Source organism: Physella acuta, unplaced genomic scaffold, assembly GCF_028476545.2.
Source record: "Physella acuta isolate Inbredline_101_S28 unplaced genomic scaffold, ASM2847654v3 ptg000574l, whole genome shotgun sequence".
Lineage (NCBI taxonomy): Eukaryota > Metazoa > Mollusca > Gastropoda > Physidae > Physella > Physella acuta.
The window spans coordinates 234,476-253,093 of record NW_026732093.1 but is presented as its reverse complement, the minus strand read 5'-3'; the positions used below and the strand labels follow the sequence as shown (position 1 = coordinate 253,093).

The 18,618-nt window shown below is 31.8% G+C and overlaps 2 protein-coding genes across 2 annotated transcripts; one reads left to right on the top strand and one right to left on the bottom strand.

Moving 5' to 3' along the window:
• Positions 1–620: 620 nt before the first annotated feature.
• On the bottom strand, positions 621–7,118 carry LOC131946863 (U4/U6.U5 tri-snRNP-associated protein 2). The gene is made up of 15 exons (XM_059307842.1): positions 7,010–7,118; positions 5,557–5,620; positions 5,322–5,416; positions 5,028–5,164; positions 4,547–4,643; positions 4,228–4,283; positions 3,726–3,951; positions 3,230–3,375; positions 2,960–3,005; positions 2,564–2,658; positions 2,264–2,392; positions 2,022–2,083; positions 1,538–1,679; positions 1,180–1,266; positions 621–871 (listed from the first exon to the last, which is right to left on the bottom strand). The coding sequence occupies exons 1-15, from the start codon at positions 7,104–7,106 to the stop codon at positions 674–676; spliced, it is 1,677 nt and encodes a 558-aa protein (XP_059163825.1). The 5' UTR covers positions 7,107–7,118; the 3' UTR covers positions 621–673.
• Positions 7,119–7,327: 209 nt separating this feature from the next.
• On the top strand, positions 7,328–18,577 carry LOC131946865 (methionine aminopeptidase 1). Its single transcript, XM_059307846.1, has 13 exons — positions 7,328–7,498; positions 8,974–9,025; positions 9,162–9,241; positions 9,524–9,584; positions 10,010–10,101; positions 10,220–10,303; positions 10,506–10,573; positions 10,701–10,771; positions 11,039–11,170; positions 11,359–11,464; positions 15,692–15,729; positions 15,827–15,892; positions 17,733–18,577. The coding sequence occupies exons 1-13, from the start codon at positions 7,382–7,384 to the stop codon at positions 17,900–17,902; spliced, it is 1,137 nt and encodes a 378-aa protein (XP_059163829.1). The 5' UTR covers positions 7,328–7,381; the 3' UTR covers positions 17,903–18,577.
• The last annotated feature ends 41 nt before the right edge of the window (positions 18,578–18,618 follow it).

Below are 18,618 nucleotides of genomic sequence, written 5' to 3'. Positions count from 1 at the left end.
TTTATTCTGTTAACTTGTCTGTAATATATCAATAAATAAATATTACTAAACAAATCTATTATTGCATACGTTTTTGTGATCATCAGAAAAGGAGATAAAAAGTTATTAAAGTCTTTAAAACTTGCATTAAAAGTATACAAATCTTTTTAACATATTTTGGAAATCCATTCAAATTAGAAAGTGAAACTAATTTTTGAAAACATTTTAGAGATCTTTATTTTATTCTTTATAGCGAATATAAAATCTTGTAAAAGTTTTTCACTGTGACTTTTTTAAAAAGGTCTTCATGAACTTTGTCTAAAAATAAGATTAGTAAATATTCTACATGAACACCAGTTCATCTGTTGATATAAGTTTACAAACTTGACCAACCCACTTAGACATTTGAGATCTAAGAAAAAACTTGATTAAAAAGTCTGCTATGGGGGTGTGACTAGAATGGTTGATGCTTGATTATTAGCTAAAGAATATTATGGTTGCCCGAATCCACTCAACTCTAATGGTACAAATGTGAGCATTTGAATATCCTACAACAGCCATCATCTTAAAAAATGAATTTCCATTTACCATCAAATTAAAAGTATATTTTACTAAATAACACAAAATGATAAAGCCCAACATAACAAGAGTAAAATGTTTATTAGGAAACATGACACATGCAGAATGGATGAAATTATTTCACTACTATGACATCCTCCTCACCCTCATCAGCTATCTCTATAACCTCATTCATCTCTATAACAGCAGCCCTAGGCTCATCCTTCTCCTGGTTAACCTCGGGTGTTACTCCAGATTCCTCTTCCATGTCCATTTGATTAGCGCTATCAGGCTTGTACAAGGGGTTTGGAATATCTTTACGTACTTCAAATATCTATAGATTAGATTTAAGGTTAAATTATATAACTAAAATGCAAAGCTGTAGAGAAATTGAGACAGGACTACACTAATATTGAGATTCAGGTATTATCAGTACTAAATCATGCAAACAGTTCTATGATAAATCCTATCCAAATGTGTTCAAAACTGAGGTTTAATACTAGTTTGATGGCCTCAATTAAAGCATTAATTAAGACAACTTAATGTAGTAACAGTTATTTAAATTTATTTTACAAACTTATCATACTATGATTCATTACTTGATAGCTCTTAACTTTGACAAAGATTACTAAGTGTGACTACCTGTATATAACTTTCTGAGAGAGTTATCATCTGTGGAAGAATATCAGCCACATGAAGATCCTGAAGTTCATACCACTTGCCTTGACCCTAAAAATGTAACAGAATGAGGGTAAATTTGAGGTAAACATTACAATTGTGATAAATGGAAAAAGGCTGAAATATCTTTTCAGTATGTTATAGTTACAGCACTAAAAAGTTGAATAGCACCACCATCTCAGGTTGGTATACTGTTCTATCAAATGTGGAAATTGGTAGTATTTTACAAACGGTACCTTGCAATTTATATTTCATATCCAGCCATATTACCTCACTAGGACAACATAGTCAAAAAAAAATAATTAATTAGAGGATCCCTGACCTTATGTAGGACATGACACCTGTAGCTCCCCTTCCCTTTTCCAGGCTCTCCATCATGTACAATGTTAGCAGCCAGGTCATAGGTCGTGTACTTGTGCTGTGCTCTGGCCTCAGGGGAGAGCAGGTCACCAAATTCTATGTTTCTGTTTGATACAATAGTAGTCATTTTAAATTGTTGAACTTTGTGACAAATCTCTTGAGGGAAAAGTTAGGACCCCTATGTATAGGTACAGTTAGTATAGCTTAATGGTAGCTACAGTTAATTACAAAATACACTTAAGAAAACAACCTTTTTTAAAAATGTGAATTTTGAAACTGTTAGATACTGTGTTACAGTATGATCTCATTTAGTACGAGTATGAACAAGGGACAGAGGTCATAAGTTACACCGCATCATCCCACTGATATTTACTGAAACTACTACTCTTGTTATGTAAAAAAGATCTAAGAATAAACAAAAAATATAACACTTGTGAAGCACTTACTTAATTGGGAAATTAACAATTGTTGGGTTTTTCTCAAACACAAAATAATTCTTGTTGAATCTCTGAAAAATGAGACAAAATATATATGCTAAGTTATACTCAGTAGATTTTTCTTACCAATATAACAATAAAGATTGGTCCCTCATTCAAACTGCATGTAATTTTTAACTTAATATTGTTTCTGGCAAGTCTTTTGTTTCTGTTTTTAAAGATTTAATAATATGTGTAAAGATGAGCCTTACCTTGAAGTAAATAATGATAAACTGTGGAAGTCGGGTCAGCTGAAACCTCTTCATTGTACTGTCCTTGTGAGTCTTGTACTCCTTCTCAGTCAGACCATTAAATTTGCTCAACAAATTAGCAAAAGGCACCTGCAGTTGGGAGTAAAAACAATGAATGTAGATTTAAGAGAAGACAACCCACGTATATAGAGGACTGAAAGAAGACAACAGAAACCAAGAAAAAAATACACCATGAAATTGTTAAAATGATACCAGTTTTCAAGCTTTTATTTAAGAAAAAAAAAAGGCTGAGACTGATACCTGAGGTATGATGTTTTCTCTGGATTCATCAGGGTACAGTGGAGGGGGTGGGAGGTCACAGGTCAAATACAACCAAGGCATGTCATAAATTTGTTCTGTTAAAAACAGCATTGAAATTTTTAAAATATGAGGCAACATTTGTCTAGTTAAAGTTAAACACAAAATTAATTTTTTAAATTCATTTTCTTTTAAAAGACTTGTGAATGGTGAAGTAGATATAAGTAGATAGAAGAATTGTAATTTGAAATGTAAAAAAAAAAATTATGATTATAAGCTGTGGTGGATGTTAAATATCAGGATAGGAACCTGGATAGCTAGATAGTCGGTTGTATAAGGAAACCTTTAACATGCACTAGAAACTCAAACATTCCACACAGAAAGTACTAAGAAGCTTACCTTGATATTCTTCTTCTAACTGAAGCTTGGCCTTTTCTGCCTCACTCTGTGAACATACATGCAAGTAATTTATGCATAAACATGTTCAACCACATTGGGCAAGTTTCACTAAATACACTAAGAATTTTAAAAATAAGCCAAACTTTTGCCCCAAGTGACATCAATATATTGAGAAGTGCAAAGACAGCAAAATTATTATTTATTGGCAAAAGACACCTAGACTATGTTTTTGGTTGAATAAATATAAGAAAGTTATCAGTATAAACTTACCAAGTCAACATTAGGAATCTTTCTAGAATAGACCAACATCTTGCCCCTGAAAGTTTTACTGATGATGCTACTGTTCATCTTCTTGGTGCCATTCAAAGCTGAATGCATTGCATTGAGAAACCAGGAGAGGAAATCTATTGGGTCACCTGGAAAAGGTAACAAACTTTTAGTATATTTTAACTTAATAAATCAACCTCATGGCAAACCCATAATTTTAAAACCAAATATATACTTTGACTATGATAAAAAATTAGTTAAAGTAAACAAATACTAATGTTGTTCTTCATTGGATCACAAGATTTCACACCATCAGAATCTGCAGCCACCCAATAAAACATTTTTTTAATTTGCTATCCAGAAAGAAACGCAGACTGAAATCGGAGTCGACAGTCTATATGACTTGTAATACTTAATTGTGTTGGAAGAAGTACCTCCAACATTTCAATAAAGAACAAAGAAGCAGTTACCATCAGCCACTAAAAAAACATTATCTTACCTTGTTCTGTAATCTGGAACTTTTTCTTGGAGCAGAGAACAACAGCCTGCAACATCTCATGGGGGCTGACGTGGGCCTTAAAGTTACTGGGGTTCCAGAGCTTGCGAATGAGCTCACCAAACCTCTGCACCAGTATGAAAGCTATGTCTCCAGGTGGCCGCTTCATCTTCTTGTAGTTGTCTTCTTTAAGGAAGTAATTTCTCAGTGGACCCACATGGGACAGTGACTGGGATCAATAAATGAAACCATTTCGGTGATTTAGGGAATTACCATTAAGGAGTAATGTACGGTAGAAAAAATAGAAAATCTCTATTTACTATTTTAAAATATGTGAACCATTTTTGAACTAGGGATCAAAAGAGTATTGATAAATGTTATGTAATGGCAATGTTTGACCTTGAAATAAAATTGGGTATCTATATCGCTACTTCATTAACAATCCCTGCTTCCAATCCCTGTTCATAATTGTTATGTACAATTGTACAAATAAAAGAAAAAATACCTGAAGAACCACATTGCAGTAATCATTAGCTTTGATGTTGTTTAGACCAACAATACCTGTAACAACATAAAAAAAATAACATTAACTAACAGAGATCTTTATACTCTTAATAATCGTTCAGTCAATTTAAAAGAACTGAGTTCAGTTCACAGATATTAAAGAAACCCCAATCTTTCAAGATAGGTTTTATAAAATTCACAGTTGCACATTAATAATATAAAAATGTAATGAGAATATAAAAAGATGTGATGTAATGTTTCTAAATTCATTGTTAGTCACTAAATTCAATATAGATTATTGTGTAAAATACACATCTCACCTGGCAGGTAGGTGGTACCATCATAAGCTCTAGAAAGTTTTGGATTCTTGTCCAGCTTTCTAATCATCAACTCACTAAAAGTTGGGTTCAAAACATACTGGAGACATAGATTTCTCAACATTATAGAATTTAAATTTTAGTTCCATGAAATTTTTTTTTTAAAAATCACCTTACACAGATCTCAGATCTAATATAAAGTAATCTTCATGAATTATAAGAAGTATTACTTGCAATAGTAAGATTTATTGCATAATGTTGTAATAAATGCATCTTTTTTTAAACAATAGACTGTAGGGCCTATTATTAATTTTTATTTCTATTTTTAATTAAAAAAAGAAATATTTTTATTAGTGATAAAATATTTTACATTACTTTGTTTTTAATTGTGAACGTAACAATATCTCCCACTACAAGGTGTAATGGTTATGATGGTTTTCGCATTGTGGCACCTTACCTAAAGGAATGTAATGTTACAACTTACAATAATGTCTTCCAGAGAAGAATCAATGATCTGATAGTTGTCTGGCAGGCAATAAAATTTCTGTGTTTGCAGGTTTAAAAATACATGGTGGCCTTCAAAAACACTATGTGTGTAGGCATGAGTGTTGTTACCTCGACCTAGTCAATTTAAAATAATTGAAATTAAAAAAAAATAAAATTTTATTTACAATACCAGGTTTTAAGTTAGCAGAGTTGCATAGCGCCATTTTAAACAAAAAGTGTAAGTTACTGCAAAACATATATTTATGTATATTAAAAAAAATAGAGTACTTACCTTGAAAGTACTTGCCACAAACCATACAAGCATACACATTTATATGAGATAATGAAATAGAGCACAATTTCTCAAAGTCAAAATCAAGAACAGATCTGAAAAAACAACAGCAGATTTATATTTTTAATTATTTTTATAGCCTATATCATTCATGAATTAATTTCATATGAACCTATTCATATATATATACATTATTTGTATACTGATAACTTTGGATGCCTGATATAATGTTTACCTGTTGATTGTGTCTAAATATGGGCAAGATCTACTTCTGTCTACTTTTGCTTCTTTATGTGGAACTGAAAACAAAATATCAAAGGATTACATTTCTGTGTCAAGTTTCCCTAATTGTAATTCTATGCTAGATTCTACATGATATATAGTGTGACTGTAATTAAATAATAAAACTTTTTAAAATGCAGCTATTGCTAACATTAACCATGTGTTTTTAACTAATTACATAAATTAGGTCCCTGATGTAAATTTAGATCAATTTAAAATTAAGTATAGTGAAATAACAAGCAATGAATAGCAAAATATTTGTAAAATATACCTACTTAGTATGACAAATTAGTAATATTTAAAACAGGGTTCAATGGTTAAATGTGAGATGCAGACTTTGAACAGTGCCTTGCAACTTTTAAGTTTATTTTTGTAATGTTACTAGCAACTAGTTCAAAGTATCTAGAATCTATATCTAGATCTATGTGCTGTTTTTTTTTTCAGCACATGAGATTAGTTTCCATCGTTGAGTAAGTATGCAGATGAATACCAGATGATTGATCATCTTTTTATTGTGTCGAGTTTGGGCAATTAACGATTAATTTTAGGCCCAAAAGATCTAGATCTATGTGTCTTCACTATTGTAGTGACTTTACTTTTAACACTTACCTTTTCTTAATTACTTACTAACACCCTCCCCCCCCACACACACACACACTGAGACTGAACTGAGATTATTACACACTACAACACTGTACGTGACTGTAGTGACTGACAACAGTGACTACAGACACAGATTCCACATCTCAGAATCTGCATAATCTAGATCTAGTCATAATCATTACATCACTCATCACTAAGAATGTGAGATTTTTTTGTATCATATGATTATTATAATAATAACTAATCTATATATATAATTCTCTTCTGGGAGACGTTAGAAAACAAGCTGCAAGCACGCGCCATGCAGTCCCTTCTCTTCCTCTCAATCGCTACCACCCACCCCCACCCCCTCACATGGTCAGGTGAGTTGTAGTTCACGCTAAATGTTTACAAAACAATTGTAGAGCTGGGTTTGGTGACAGTTATTAGGGGCAGATAATTCAGTTTGAAACTATTTTAAACTTAGAGAAGGTAACTAAGAGGAGGCTGCTTTCCCTGGGGGGGGGGGGGGGGGGGGGGGGGGTTGGTGTTTTAAAGCAAATATTTTCAGTGACAGCATTGGTACTGTCGAATTCACAAATTATAAATTACTGAAAAGTAGAAAAACAACTAAATAGCAGCGTATGATACACTGCGGGTCGGCTCGTATTTAATAACATTTGATTTCAGTCTCACTCTCTCCAGTCCAGTCTCCAGGACTTCCTCAGCTGTGAGTAGGCCCTAATTCCCATTTTCAGTAGGTCTGGATTTTAATCGAACCAAAATACTTTCATTTATTGAATTTACCAATAGTGTCTTATTACCTATTTGATCATCCTCGTCATTTGGGGACTTTTTCATCTTCATTCCTATTTCGCGATTAATATCTGTTTTGTTTTCCGATTTCATGGTGGTCGCCATTTTTCTATGGTGGAAAATGAAACTGAGGGACCTGCTATTATAATTTTTGTTATTAATCAATGTATCTTGACGAATATAAATCTTTTATCAGGTAGTAAAAGAAATATGCAAATAGTGTATATAAATTATACATTTTAATAGAACCTTTAAATCAGTAATCATCATATAAATAAAAAAAACCCATATGCATTTTTTTGAGTATTTATCGTTACTTAATGCTCCCATGCTGGTAAGTTTCCGTACAAGTACGAACTATGTAGCCTAGAGAAAAAAAAATGTCTGTAGCAGTGTCTTCCAGATCTTGCGAAAGCCCTGGTTGTGGAGAGGGTGCAAAACTTCAGTGTCCAACTTGTATTAAACTTGGGATACCTGGCTCTTTCTTTTGTTCACAGGTATTTTGTTTCATGTCTCTACTACTAAAAACTCTAGTCCTACATCCATAGTCTCAGAACTTAAATAAAAAAGTTTCTTAGTTTGGTCACTTGTGTCAGTTCAGTATGTGCCGTGCTATGTGTGTGTGACAGTGATGTGTTGTAAATCTGAAGCTAGAGATCTAGAATCTAGACCTAAATTGAAATTCTGGTGAACATTTCCTAATTAACTTTATTTTTGTTATAATAGATTTCGTCCACTAGCTAGACTGATTTTACTAGGCTGCTATGACTGTATGAACTGTATGACAGAAGGCCTAAGCCCTAATCCTTGGCCTATTTGTTACAGCTCTGAACCATGCTTTTTCTTTTCTATTTTTTTATGCCCAGTTGTGGGAATTCCCATCAAAGATCTACTAGATCTAGTATTAGTAGGATATTAATACTACATCTAAATCTAAACATTAGCATTTTAATTTTTACCCAGACCAGTCTATTTAAAAATTTAGTTTCGCTTTATGAATTATTAAGTATTAGAGTCAATAAGAGTTGTAAGAGCCACCAAGAGCCAATGCAAATTTTAAGTTGTTTTTTTAGCTTTTAGGTGTTAACTGAAACAATCAACAATGGCTTTGGCCACGACGGGGGGACGGGACGATCTGTCCAGGATTCAAAGGGTCGATTCTACTTATTAGGCTAAGGCTTAAGAGTTAAGACTTTGTCTAATTTAAATCTGCGTCAAAATAATCAGAACCTGCAATCAACTGACCGATTACACATTTCACAGCTTGTCTTATTCTTGAGCTTGTCTAATTCATTTACCATTGAATCTAGATATATACCTTCATTTCTTCAACTTACTGAAATATTTTTATAGTCAATTGTTACTGTTAGCAAATTCAAATTAATGATGAAAAATATAACATTGTAAATAATATTCAGGGCTGAGTGTAGAGAGCAAAATTTGGTTTGGGCTATAAGTATAAGGTTAATGAATCATAATTAAAATAGGTAGGTATATGGACTTTAAAGTTATCATTTAATACATATAATATTCAAGATTTAAAGCTTAGAGATTATAATAAAATAATAATGAAGTTGTGCACATATGCCATTAGGACAGTGTGAGTGTTGTGACATTTTTGTGATAGTGTATTTAGTGGATGTGCATGGATATTACTAAGGTACTGTACATTAATTTTTTCTTATAAATAGAAATTATTAAAAATGTTAATTTGCTTCAATATCATTTTGGTGGGGAAATTGTGGAAGATGTCATTTATTATTTTAGGGTGTGACTCAGACTGTGAGGGTGACTGGTGTTAATTTTTTGTATGATTTGATAATTATTTGAGAGGGGGGGGATAGAGAAAAGGAGGCAATTACACATTAATTTTGTGTTTTTAATTTTTAGCTCCTGAAAATGATTATGATTGAAAGATCCAGGACTAAGAAAATACAGTCTGTCATAATTATTATGTTTATTAAATTTACAGGAGTGCTTTAAAAATTCTTGGGGTGAACATAAAAAGCTCCATAAATTAGCAAGTAAGTTGTTCACAAACTTAATTAGTACTAAAAAAACATTGATACATCTGAAAATTTTATAGTATCTTAAACAAATACATTTCATTATTATCTCTGTGTCATTACCTTACTATTGTTCCTAATATGTCACTTTTAGAGCCTAATAGCGAGAGCAATGAACAGTTCAATCCATGGCCAGGGTTTCGTTTTACAGGCACTCTGCGTCCAGCACCCCTTGTAAGTTTCCACTTCACTCTTCATAACTGTCATTTCATACACTTAACAAATCTGAATTCAATGAATGGCACCATTGGAGGTAGAGTTGCCAGTAATGTTGTAAACTAAAAGAAAAGACATGTTAACAGATTTTTTAAATTATGAAATTTATAAAATCATGTTTAAATTTGGTTATAGTAAAAGCTAAAGACTTAATGAAGTGTATGAGATATATGCTTTATAGTTTTTGTGTAACACAAAATCAATCTTGCAACAATGTTTTTTTTTTTTTTTTTTTGCTAGAGTGCAACAAGAACAGTTCCTGATAACATAGTCAGACCAGACTATGCTAACCATCCTACGGGTAAAATCTTTTTCCAGTCTCTAGTTTCATTTGATTTTCATTTCTAGTCATAGTGGTAACATTGAAATTAACAGCAGTTGTGTTCTGTACAAAATATTTACAAAAATAAAAGTGTTACACACACACAGTTCTAAATTCAACAATTAAGTATAATTTTTTTTAATGCTGACTTGAGTTCCTGAAAGCCATTTAAAAAAATGACACTTCATTATCAATAAATAAGTAATAAATAACTATAGTGGATATAACTTTCATATACATTATGATATTTTAATAAATTTTATAATATTTCTATTATATTATAAAGGGAGAAGGGAAAATTATATGGCACCTGAAAATAAAGACTAGTACAGGTTGTGATTAAAACAACACTTATGTGTACTTTTTGACAGTATAAACATACTAAAAACTAAAATAATTTACAGGTGTATCAGAAAGTGAGAGACAAATGAAAGGAACAACTAACATACGAGTTCTAACAGATGAAGAACAAGAAGGAATGCGAGTTGTCTGTAAGGTTAGTTAATGTTTTGTTTTGCTTGAAATCATGTTTTTATTTTTTAAGCACAAACCAATTCTTTGATTACTGGCACATCATATCAAACTTGATTTAAAAATGAAGTCAATTTTTTCAGCTGACACGTGAAATACTAGATATTGCAGCAGAGGCAACAGCAGTTGGTGTCACAACTGATGAAATTGATCGATTAGTACATGAGGTTAGTAGTATATTAATTGTATTAAAGTAGCTGAAGAATTATAATACTTTTGTGTCTCACTACATAGTTTTTTTAAGACATGCAGATTAACTGGAATCATATAGTCTCTGACAAATGTAGTGTAGATATTTTATACCTTATTGTTGAGAGTTTTAATACTATCCTATTACTGAGATATGAGATTTTTTTTTTTATGTGTCAGGCAACTATCGACAGAGATTGTTATCCTTCACCCTTAAATTATTTTGAGTTTCCTAAATCATGTTGCACGTAAGTTAATTTTTTGTTTCAACACTTATATGTATATTTGCTTTTTTTTTCTTCCAAAAAATTAGTTGTTCAATGAATATGCCTAAACGATATTTCCTAAATGTATTGAACCTCATTTCTGTTGCAGATCCATCAATGAGGTGATCTGTCATGGAATCCCTGATAAGAGACCTTTAGCAGATGGTGACATCATGAATGGTAAGTAGATCACTAGATTGATTGTAGGAGTTACCAGTGGTGGCAGCCCAATAAGGCTTGTAATTTTAGGAACATTATACAGTATGTTTAATAGAATACAGAGTGACATATGTTTAAAAACTCCACAACTGATAATACTACACTTTAAAACAGGTTTAAGTAAACCCATCACTAACCATTACACTGTCAGATCCAAAGGGAAAAAACAAACATTTTAATAAAAAATTTGTATGAAAACTAACTCGCTTTAATTTGTCTTTTTTTTAGTTGATATCTCAGCCTATCACAGAGGGTATCATGGGGATGCCAATGAAACATTTTTTGTTGGAAATGTAAGTGATAGTGCCAAAAAGCTGGTGAAAACAACCTATGAGTGTCTGATGCTTGCCATCAATGAAGGTAATGCTTGTGATTTTAAATGTGGGAGGGAGAATGGCATGTCTTTCTGAATCAAAGTTTACTGAAAACAATATTCTTTTAAGAGTTCTGGCTAAATAAAAATTAAACTTAAATAAAAGCCTTTCTGATTCTATCCTAGATCACTGTGTATACAATACTTTAGCTGACTCATTTTTTAAACATCTCAGTAAAGCCTGGTGTGAGATACAGAGATTTAGGTAATGTTATACAGAAACATGCCCAAGCTAATGGATATTCTGTTGTGAGAAGTTACTGTGGACATGGAATACATGAGTAAGTTTTTGCCACATGGCTTGTATTATTACTTCATTTTGTTCCCATGAGTTGTTAAATCAAGTTGGAAGTTTTGTATACATGTGGCCCTAAATGAAATGTTACAGGCTATTTAGTTCTCATCAGTTCGCTATTTGTTATGAATTCTGCTGATGGTGCATCAGCTTATTCACCTAACTAAATTGCTGTATGCTTTGTACATATTTATTTTGCAAAATACAATAGGCTGTTGCTCGTAATTTTTAAACTCCACTAATTTCAAATAAAATTATACCACAAAAAAACAGTATTTTTTTCCCTACACATTGATACCAATTTTGTGTCTCTAGCTTAATTAGGAGCTAAGATATGGCCTTTTAAAAATTTGTGGGCGTGGCTAAAACAGCTTAGACCTTCGTCATTCAAGTCAATGTTACATAAACAAAAAAGTTGGCACAGATGGTTTTTTCATTGCATCATCACGGATTCGCATTTTTCGAAAAATTAAAAAATTATAATTTTATTGCCTCATCCGGGATTCGCATTTTTTGAAAAACTAAAAAATTATAATCAAGCTTAAATCCTAAGTTATACTGGACTGGATGTGATTTGAATGAGTAATTACATGCCATTGTCAGCCTCATAACATATTGACTTATTGCTCCATGTACAAAAAAAAATTAATGTAGGTTTTAAATAAAACTAGATCTAGTTATTGTAAAACGAATTATTAATATTTAATACTGTTACTACACTACTATTATTATATTATAGAAATGCACAAGCACATATTACTGCACACGTTCTTATTGTAATGAACGATATTACTTGGGTAGATGAAGTAGAGTAGACCTACATACACACACACACTACATGATAAACGAAAGTTGCAACTGGTTGCCTTGACGTTACTTTCTCAGACCCCCCCCCCCCCCCCCACCCCTTTGTACTTGATATCAGTGTCTATATCAGTAGGCCATAATAAAATTATAAAATAAAAAGGAAACAGCTGTCAAAGTGTGTACCAGTATTTATTTATTACTAGTAAATAATTCAATGTAACAATACTGACAATACAGACATTTCAATGTTTGCTAAAAGAAATATAAATTATTAAAATACAGTTATCAGATCACCATATGAATTTTGATTTTGTCTAATAAAATAGAAACATTTAGGAGAATGGCAAAGTATAAAACAAAATTTTTTTTGCAATAATTTAAAAATATGTTTATCAGAGCAAAGAAATAAATTACATAGCGACAACCTAAATTTAGCCTTTGTATAATCTACAATCAACATAGTATTGTAAAAAAGTTACATAATCATAATTAGTGTGAAGAAACAAATCTACAGTACAAAAAATCAGCCTCGTCTCATTACGATCCCATTCAAGAAGAAAAATAGTATTAATTATCAAGGAATAAACACCCATGCCTTGAGTGTATGCTGGAAAAAAAAAATTAGTGACAACAAATTTCTTGGATTACTTTAGTGTTTAAAAACAATTTTCTAAGGTATCAATTGTAATTAATCTTTAGATACAATTTCAATTAGCACATATAAGGAAAAGAAATACATTTTTAAAAAGCGTTACTACTTGAGTGATCAAACTGAAAAAGAAAATAGTTTAAATTAGTTTGGACCAACATTTTTGAAGCACGCAACTAATGATTCTAGGATTATCTTGCTGATTCAAATTACCCTGAAAAATAAGTTACGTAATTGAAATGTAATTATTTTTTTACATTATGAAAACAAAACTTAATTATAAACATTGTTAATGTTAGTTTTCAAAATTTTTACAATTCACAGCAAGCATTTTTTCAGTAACAACTTATAAAAACACTAATGTTAAAAAAATAAAGTTAATTTGTATACTACAAATGAAAGAAGTACTCTGTAACTCTTGATTAGCAATTATTCAGTAAGAAAAACAAGATTCCTACAAAGCAAGTCAACAACCAGTGATTCTGCCAGATGACAGATTCTCAGCATTATCCTAATCATCTGCCCAGTAGCTTATGGTGTAAAGAGCTGACTTTTGTTTTGTTGCTGGCACCCTTTCAATAGTCCTTCCACTGTATTGCGACACTCGCTGATCACCTTGCTCCCACTTATGAGTCAACTGGCCACCAATCAGATTTCCCATCAGAAACCTCTCCAGCTGTCGCACCAAGAAAGACTCAGTAGAAGTCAACAACGCTTCCATGACTTTAAGAAACAGAGTACAACTGATCGCCACTTTGCGTTCTTGTAAATGATCTTTATCAAAGGACCAGAAATTAATTTCCCAATCAGCCTGAGTGCTTGCAGCGCTGGACGAGAACCCCAGGCTTCTTGAGATCTGCAAGCAGTTGAATGTAGATTTTAGTAATGTCCCAGCAGCCACATCATTCTCTTTAAGATGAGCCTTGAATAAAAGCTGGATCTCCATGAAAACTACCTGAAAAGAGAAGGGCAAATGGAATTAGAATTAAGCAGACCATTTCACAAAATATATATGTAGCTCAACATATTGCAAGGTATATAAAATAAATATAAAAATTAGAAATAAATTCAGCCTCCATACTTACTAAATGTGCTTCCACCTGAGGCATTGAACATAGATAGGGCTGTACACAAGTTCAACCAACCTAATCCACTCACAAGCCTCTGTTCTCATCAGCCGCTTTATCTCAGCCATCAACTTTCTGATTACATTAGCAATCCTCCTTACACTGGGTTAGTCTTGCCTATAAGCAAATAAGATTTACAAGGAAAACAAATTTACTCAAGCTGTAGGCCCTATGTATAGGCCTATTTTTTTTTTGCTATAAGTCTAGTATTAACTTCATATTTAAAAAAAAATTACCAAGTACTGAAACTGGCCTTAATAAAGAGGTCTAAATAATCTGCTGAAATAATAGAGGGCATAGCATAGGGCTTTATAAAAAATTATTATATATAGGCCTAGTTATATAGATATATTATATATACATATATATATAGGCCTAGGCCAGGCCTATTTGATGGAGAATTATGCCTGAACTAGTCTAAATCTAATCTTAACAATAACAATGTCTTACTATTTTTACAAGATCTAGACTCCTTGGATGAAATAGAATGCAAGTTTCTGCAAAAATAAAATAATAAACATAAATATAATTATTGTAACTAGATCTAGGCCCTAAACAAAATTAACTAGTCTATTTCTTAATAGATCTAGATTAATTTTTACTAGATCTAGTCTAGATCTAGAATACTCGAATCTTAGATCTAAATACTAAATCTAGATCTAGATTCTTTTTAATTTTTTTACTAAGTCTAGATTCTAGTTACTAGATCAGTAGATTTTTCTAAATCTATTCTTGATGATGTAGAATATAATTAGTAGATCTAGCTAGATCAAGATCTAATAGCCTATTTTTATGTAATGATCTAAAAATAAAATAAATGTACAGTCTAGTCTAGAGTCTAGATCTAGACCTATTCAACCGTAATAATTTAGTATACTATGTAGGCTACTTAAACTAATAAAATTAGAATTAGAATCAAGGCCTAAGTGACAATGAATAACTAATACTAATATCATAGGGCGGATATCAAGAGATGCGATATTTTAATTATGTAATAATTACTGGGAATTTGGCGCGAGAATAAGGCTTACTCGCGGGCGACATTTCTGCCTATGTGGAGGGTTAAGACATAATTTTTTAACAGATATTATTTTTTTTCGACCCTTAGACTTGAATCATTAATATACTTTTCTCTGACTTTAAATTTTAAGTATATAATTAATTATCCAAACTTACCTTATATTTGAGCACACTAATCCTTGGTGATGTTTCAAACAAAACACAAGAAATGAAACGCAATTAATTTTTAAAGCATCTTATCGTAAAGATGAGGACCCCTTCGTAATTAAATGTAGACCGTGGGCTCTGCTCATTAGCATAAACTGATAGGCCCCTAAATACCTAAGGTCAACCGGAAGCCAGAACTTCAGGTTCAAGGTACAGCCATGATTACCATGGCAACAAAGGTCACGGCGCAAGCTGCGCAACTCGCTAAATACAAATCTTACTCATGCTTTCAACCAAAGAATCAAAATACTTCTTTATTATGCAAGCAATACAAACCTGATAATATATAATTTTCAACTATGCTGTTTGCGTTGTTCAGTTGGTATTCCATACTGTTATTCTTAGATTACATTGACAGATCATTCACACAGTATTAGTAACAAGCTATTTTTTTTAATAACAGATTGTTTCATACTACTCCAAGTGTACCTCATTATGGAAGTAAGAAGCTACTTTATAATTTTTTTCATTTATGTAAAGTTAGTCTATTATTAATCAGCGCTAAGTTGTATAATGGACAAACTTTTTTAAAATTTAGAAAACAAAGCCATTGGAATCATGAAACCTGGACAAGTGTTTACCATTGAACCTATGATAAATGAAGGTAAGCTGTAACTTAAACTTATGGGCAGGTTAAACCCCCAAATTGAAAATTAGGTGTTAGAACTTTTTTGAGTGATAAGGAAGTTGTAACTAACATAATATATGAAAAATATGCAAAAAAATCACTAAAAAGTTATGGTTTTTTGAAAATATTTTCTAAAAAGTGTCATTTTAGGGTTAAATAGCTCAAAATTAGCTCTCATTGAAATCACAATAACACAGCTTCTGTTTGTCAGAATAACACAAATCTTTTACATAGTGTAGTATACGCAATTACAAAAAGGATGAACTAAAACAATTCGAAAATAATAAAAAATGGATTTCAGCCAAATTTTTTAAAATGTGAGACCTAAAAAATTTCCAAAAAGTAGGGAGTAGACTTAGCTTTTTATTTTGTAAAATGTGAAGTATCAAAGATATAGAAATTCTTTTAGTTCAACTTTACAAGCAATGTTTAGTGAACATGTGTGCAAAAATTCAACTAAATATCTCAAGTAGTTTTTGAGTTATAGTGATTTAACTGGTACAATTTTGTTGAAAAGTAGCATTTTGAGAAAAACGCTAGTGAAAAATATACTAAATTTGAAAAAAACGAGAAAAAGCAAAAACTATACCAAAAAATCATTTTTAAAACCTCCCAGTTACATAAATTGCATCTGGAGCCTTGTACTCGGCAATAAGAACATCTATTTTAGTTTTTAATTTTTATGTTGCAAAATGTTGCTTAATAAAATATAGGGGAATTACGTCATTACTCTCATTCATTAAAATTTAAAACAAGTTAATTAAAAAGTCTAGTGACAATTTTAGCGCAATTTCCTTATGTTATCTAAAAATAGCTCTTACGTATAATGCTGGGGTGCGTTCAAGCTAGGAGAACGATCGGTTTGTAGGTGTTTATGTAATTTTAAAATTTGTGACAGAACGAAAGGATATTTTTGAAAACTTTCTTCGGCAATATTGTTCTAAATTATGGCAGGAATCGATTGGTAAATGTTTCAAGTCGCTAAGTGGTCTGGTTGCCGAGATATGGGCAAAAAACTGCATTTTTTCGAGGTTTTTTGGCTTTTCCGTGAAATCCAGGAAGGAATTCCGGGAATTTTTTTGGCCCACTATCATCCTCGGAACTTGCTTAACAAATTTGCTATTGGAACTAGTCCTCGATATTGCTTCGTTGAGGAGGAGATACGACTTAACGCTGCGAACACACATTCCCAGAAAAGATGAGTTGATAAACGCAATTCTCCAGAATGGAAATTGCGCTAAAAAATATACTAGCAATACGTAATTTGGCAAAATAATTATACAAAAATGTTCAGAATTGAATGTAGTTTCAGGAACAATAGATTTTGAAAAATCAACATTTCTAACTTTAAAATATGTATTTTGGGGGGGTTTAACCTGCTCTTATTGTACTTTATTTGAATTGATATCACCTCAACACTAAAGATAAAATGAATTTTATATTTACCATATATACAGGATCTCTCTTACTTGTGGTATACTGCGTATTGGATAACTTTGCATAAAATGTGATAACCTGATATAAGCAAATGATTTTTTAAAAACTTTCTACCAAAAGGTTTTTTGGTGTTTTAGTCAAATTAAAAAACTCCAGTATAAAATAAAACTGGAAAATTGTAGTTTGCTGGCCTTGGTATATTTCTTACATCCATCAGACTATTGAATCAGCCAGGCAGTACTAAGACATGAACATTACATTTGTAATGACAGGAAAGGTTAATATGAATACTTCTAATGCCTACTTATTGAAGTTAATTTTTTAAATGACAATGAATCCCATAGAAAATTTATTTGGTTTTATACTTACTTCAATTCAGGAACCTGGAAAGATGAATTGTGGCCAGACAACTGGACAGCAGTCACTCAAGATGGCAAACTGTCTGCTCAGTTTGAGCACACTTTGATGGTGACAGAAACTGGCTGTGAAATTCTGACCCGTCGCTTAGATAACAATGGACAGGCTCATTTTATGGATAAAATGTCATGATACTCCTTGTGCGACTAGAGGCACATCACAATCATTTTAAACAGAAATGGAATAGCAATTCTAGATTATCTGATTGTTTTAATTGGTTAAAAAAGATTAGATGTGAAATTTGAGTGAACAGTTGCAAGCATGGCATGTGAAGTGTATAAACATTGGATTCAGCTGCTGCGCTATACAGTGGTTGTTTGTTAACTTTTTGTTTTTCTTAATTAATCCCAACCTTTTATACTGGATTATGCATTTGAATAACTGCTCTAATTAAATGAAATCTAACCTAAGTGACCTCCATACTGAATAAAGATCCTCGTCTAGGCTAACAAATTTAGCCCATTCTTCTGATTGTGCTAAAACTAAAAACATTAAAACTTTACTGTCACAGCAAAAAAAAAAATTCTAGGTTTTTAAAGAATTTCACTAGGTCACAATTTCATTAGGCCAGTTGAACCAAAGCTTGTCCTTAGATAGTATATATGTAATCCTATCATTATTGTCTGATAAACTGATGTAGAGCAAAGATACAATGCAATTGTGGGTAATTTACATTTGACTTCTTAAATCTTGAGTAAAAATTGTAATTACAAATTTTAGTTCAGCAGAATGAGTTATCAGACTAAAAAGATCAGCTGAAATATGAATCAAATTGTTCTGGAAATAAAAATTGCTTTTATATTGTCATGTCTTCTGTTACATCCTTCCCTACCGAAGCAGACTGTTGT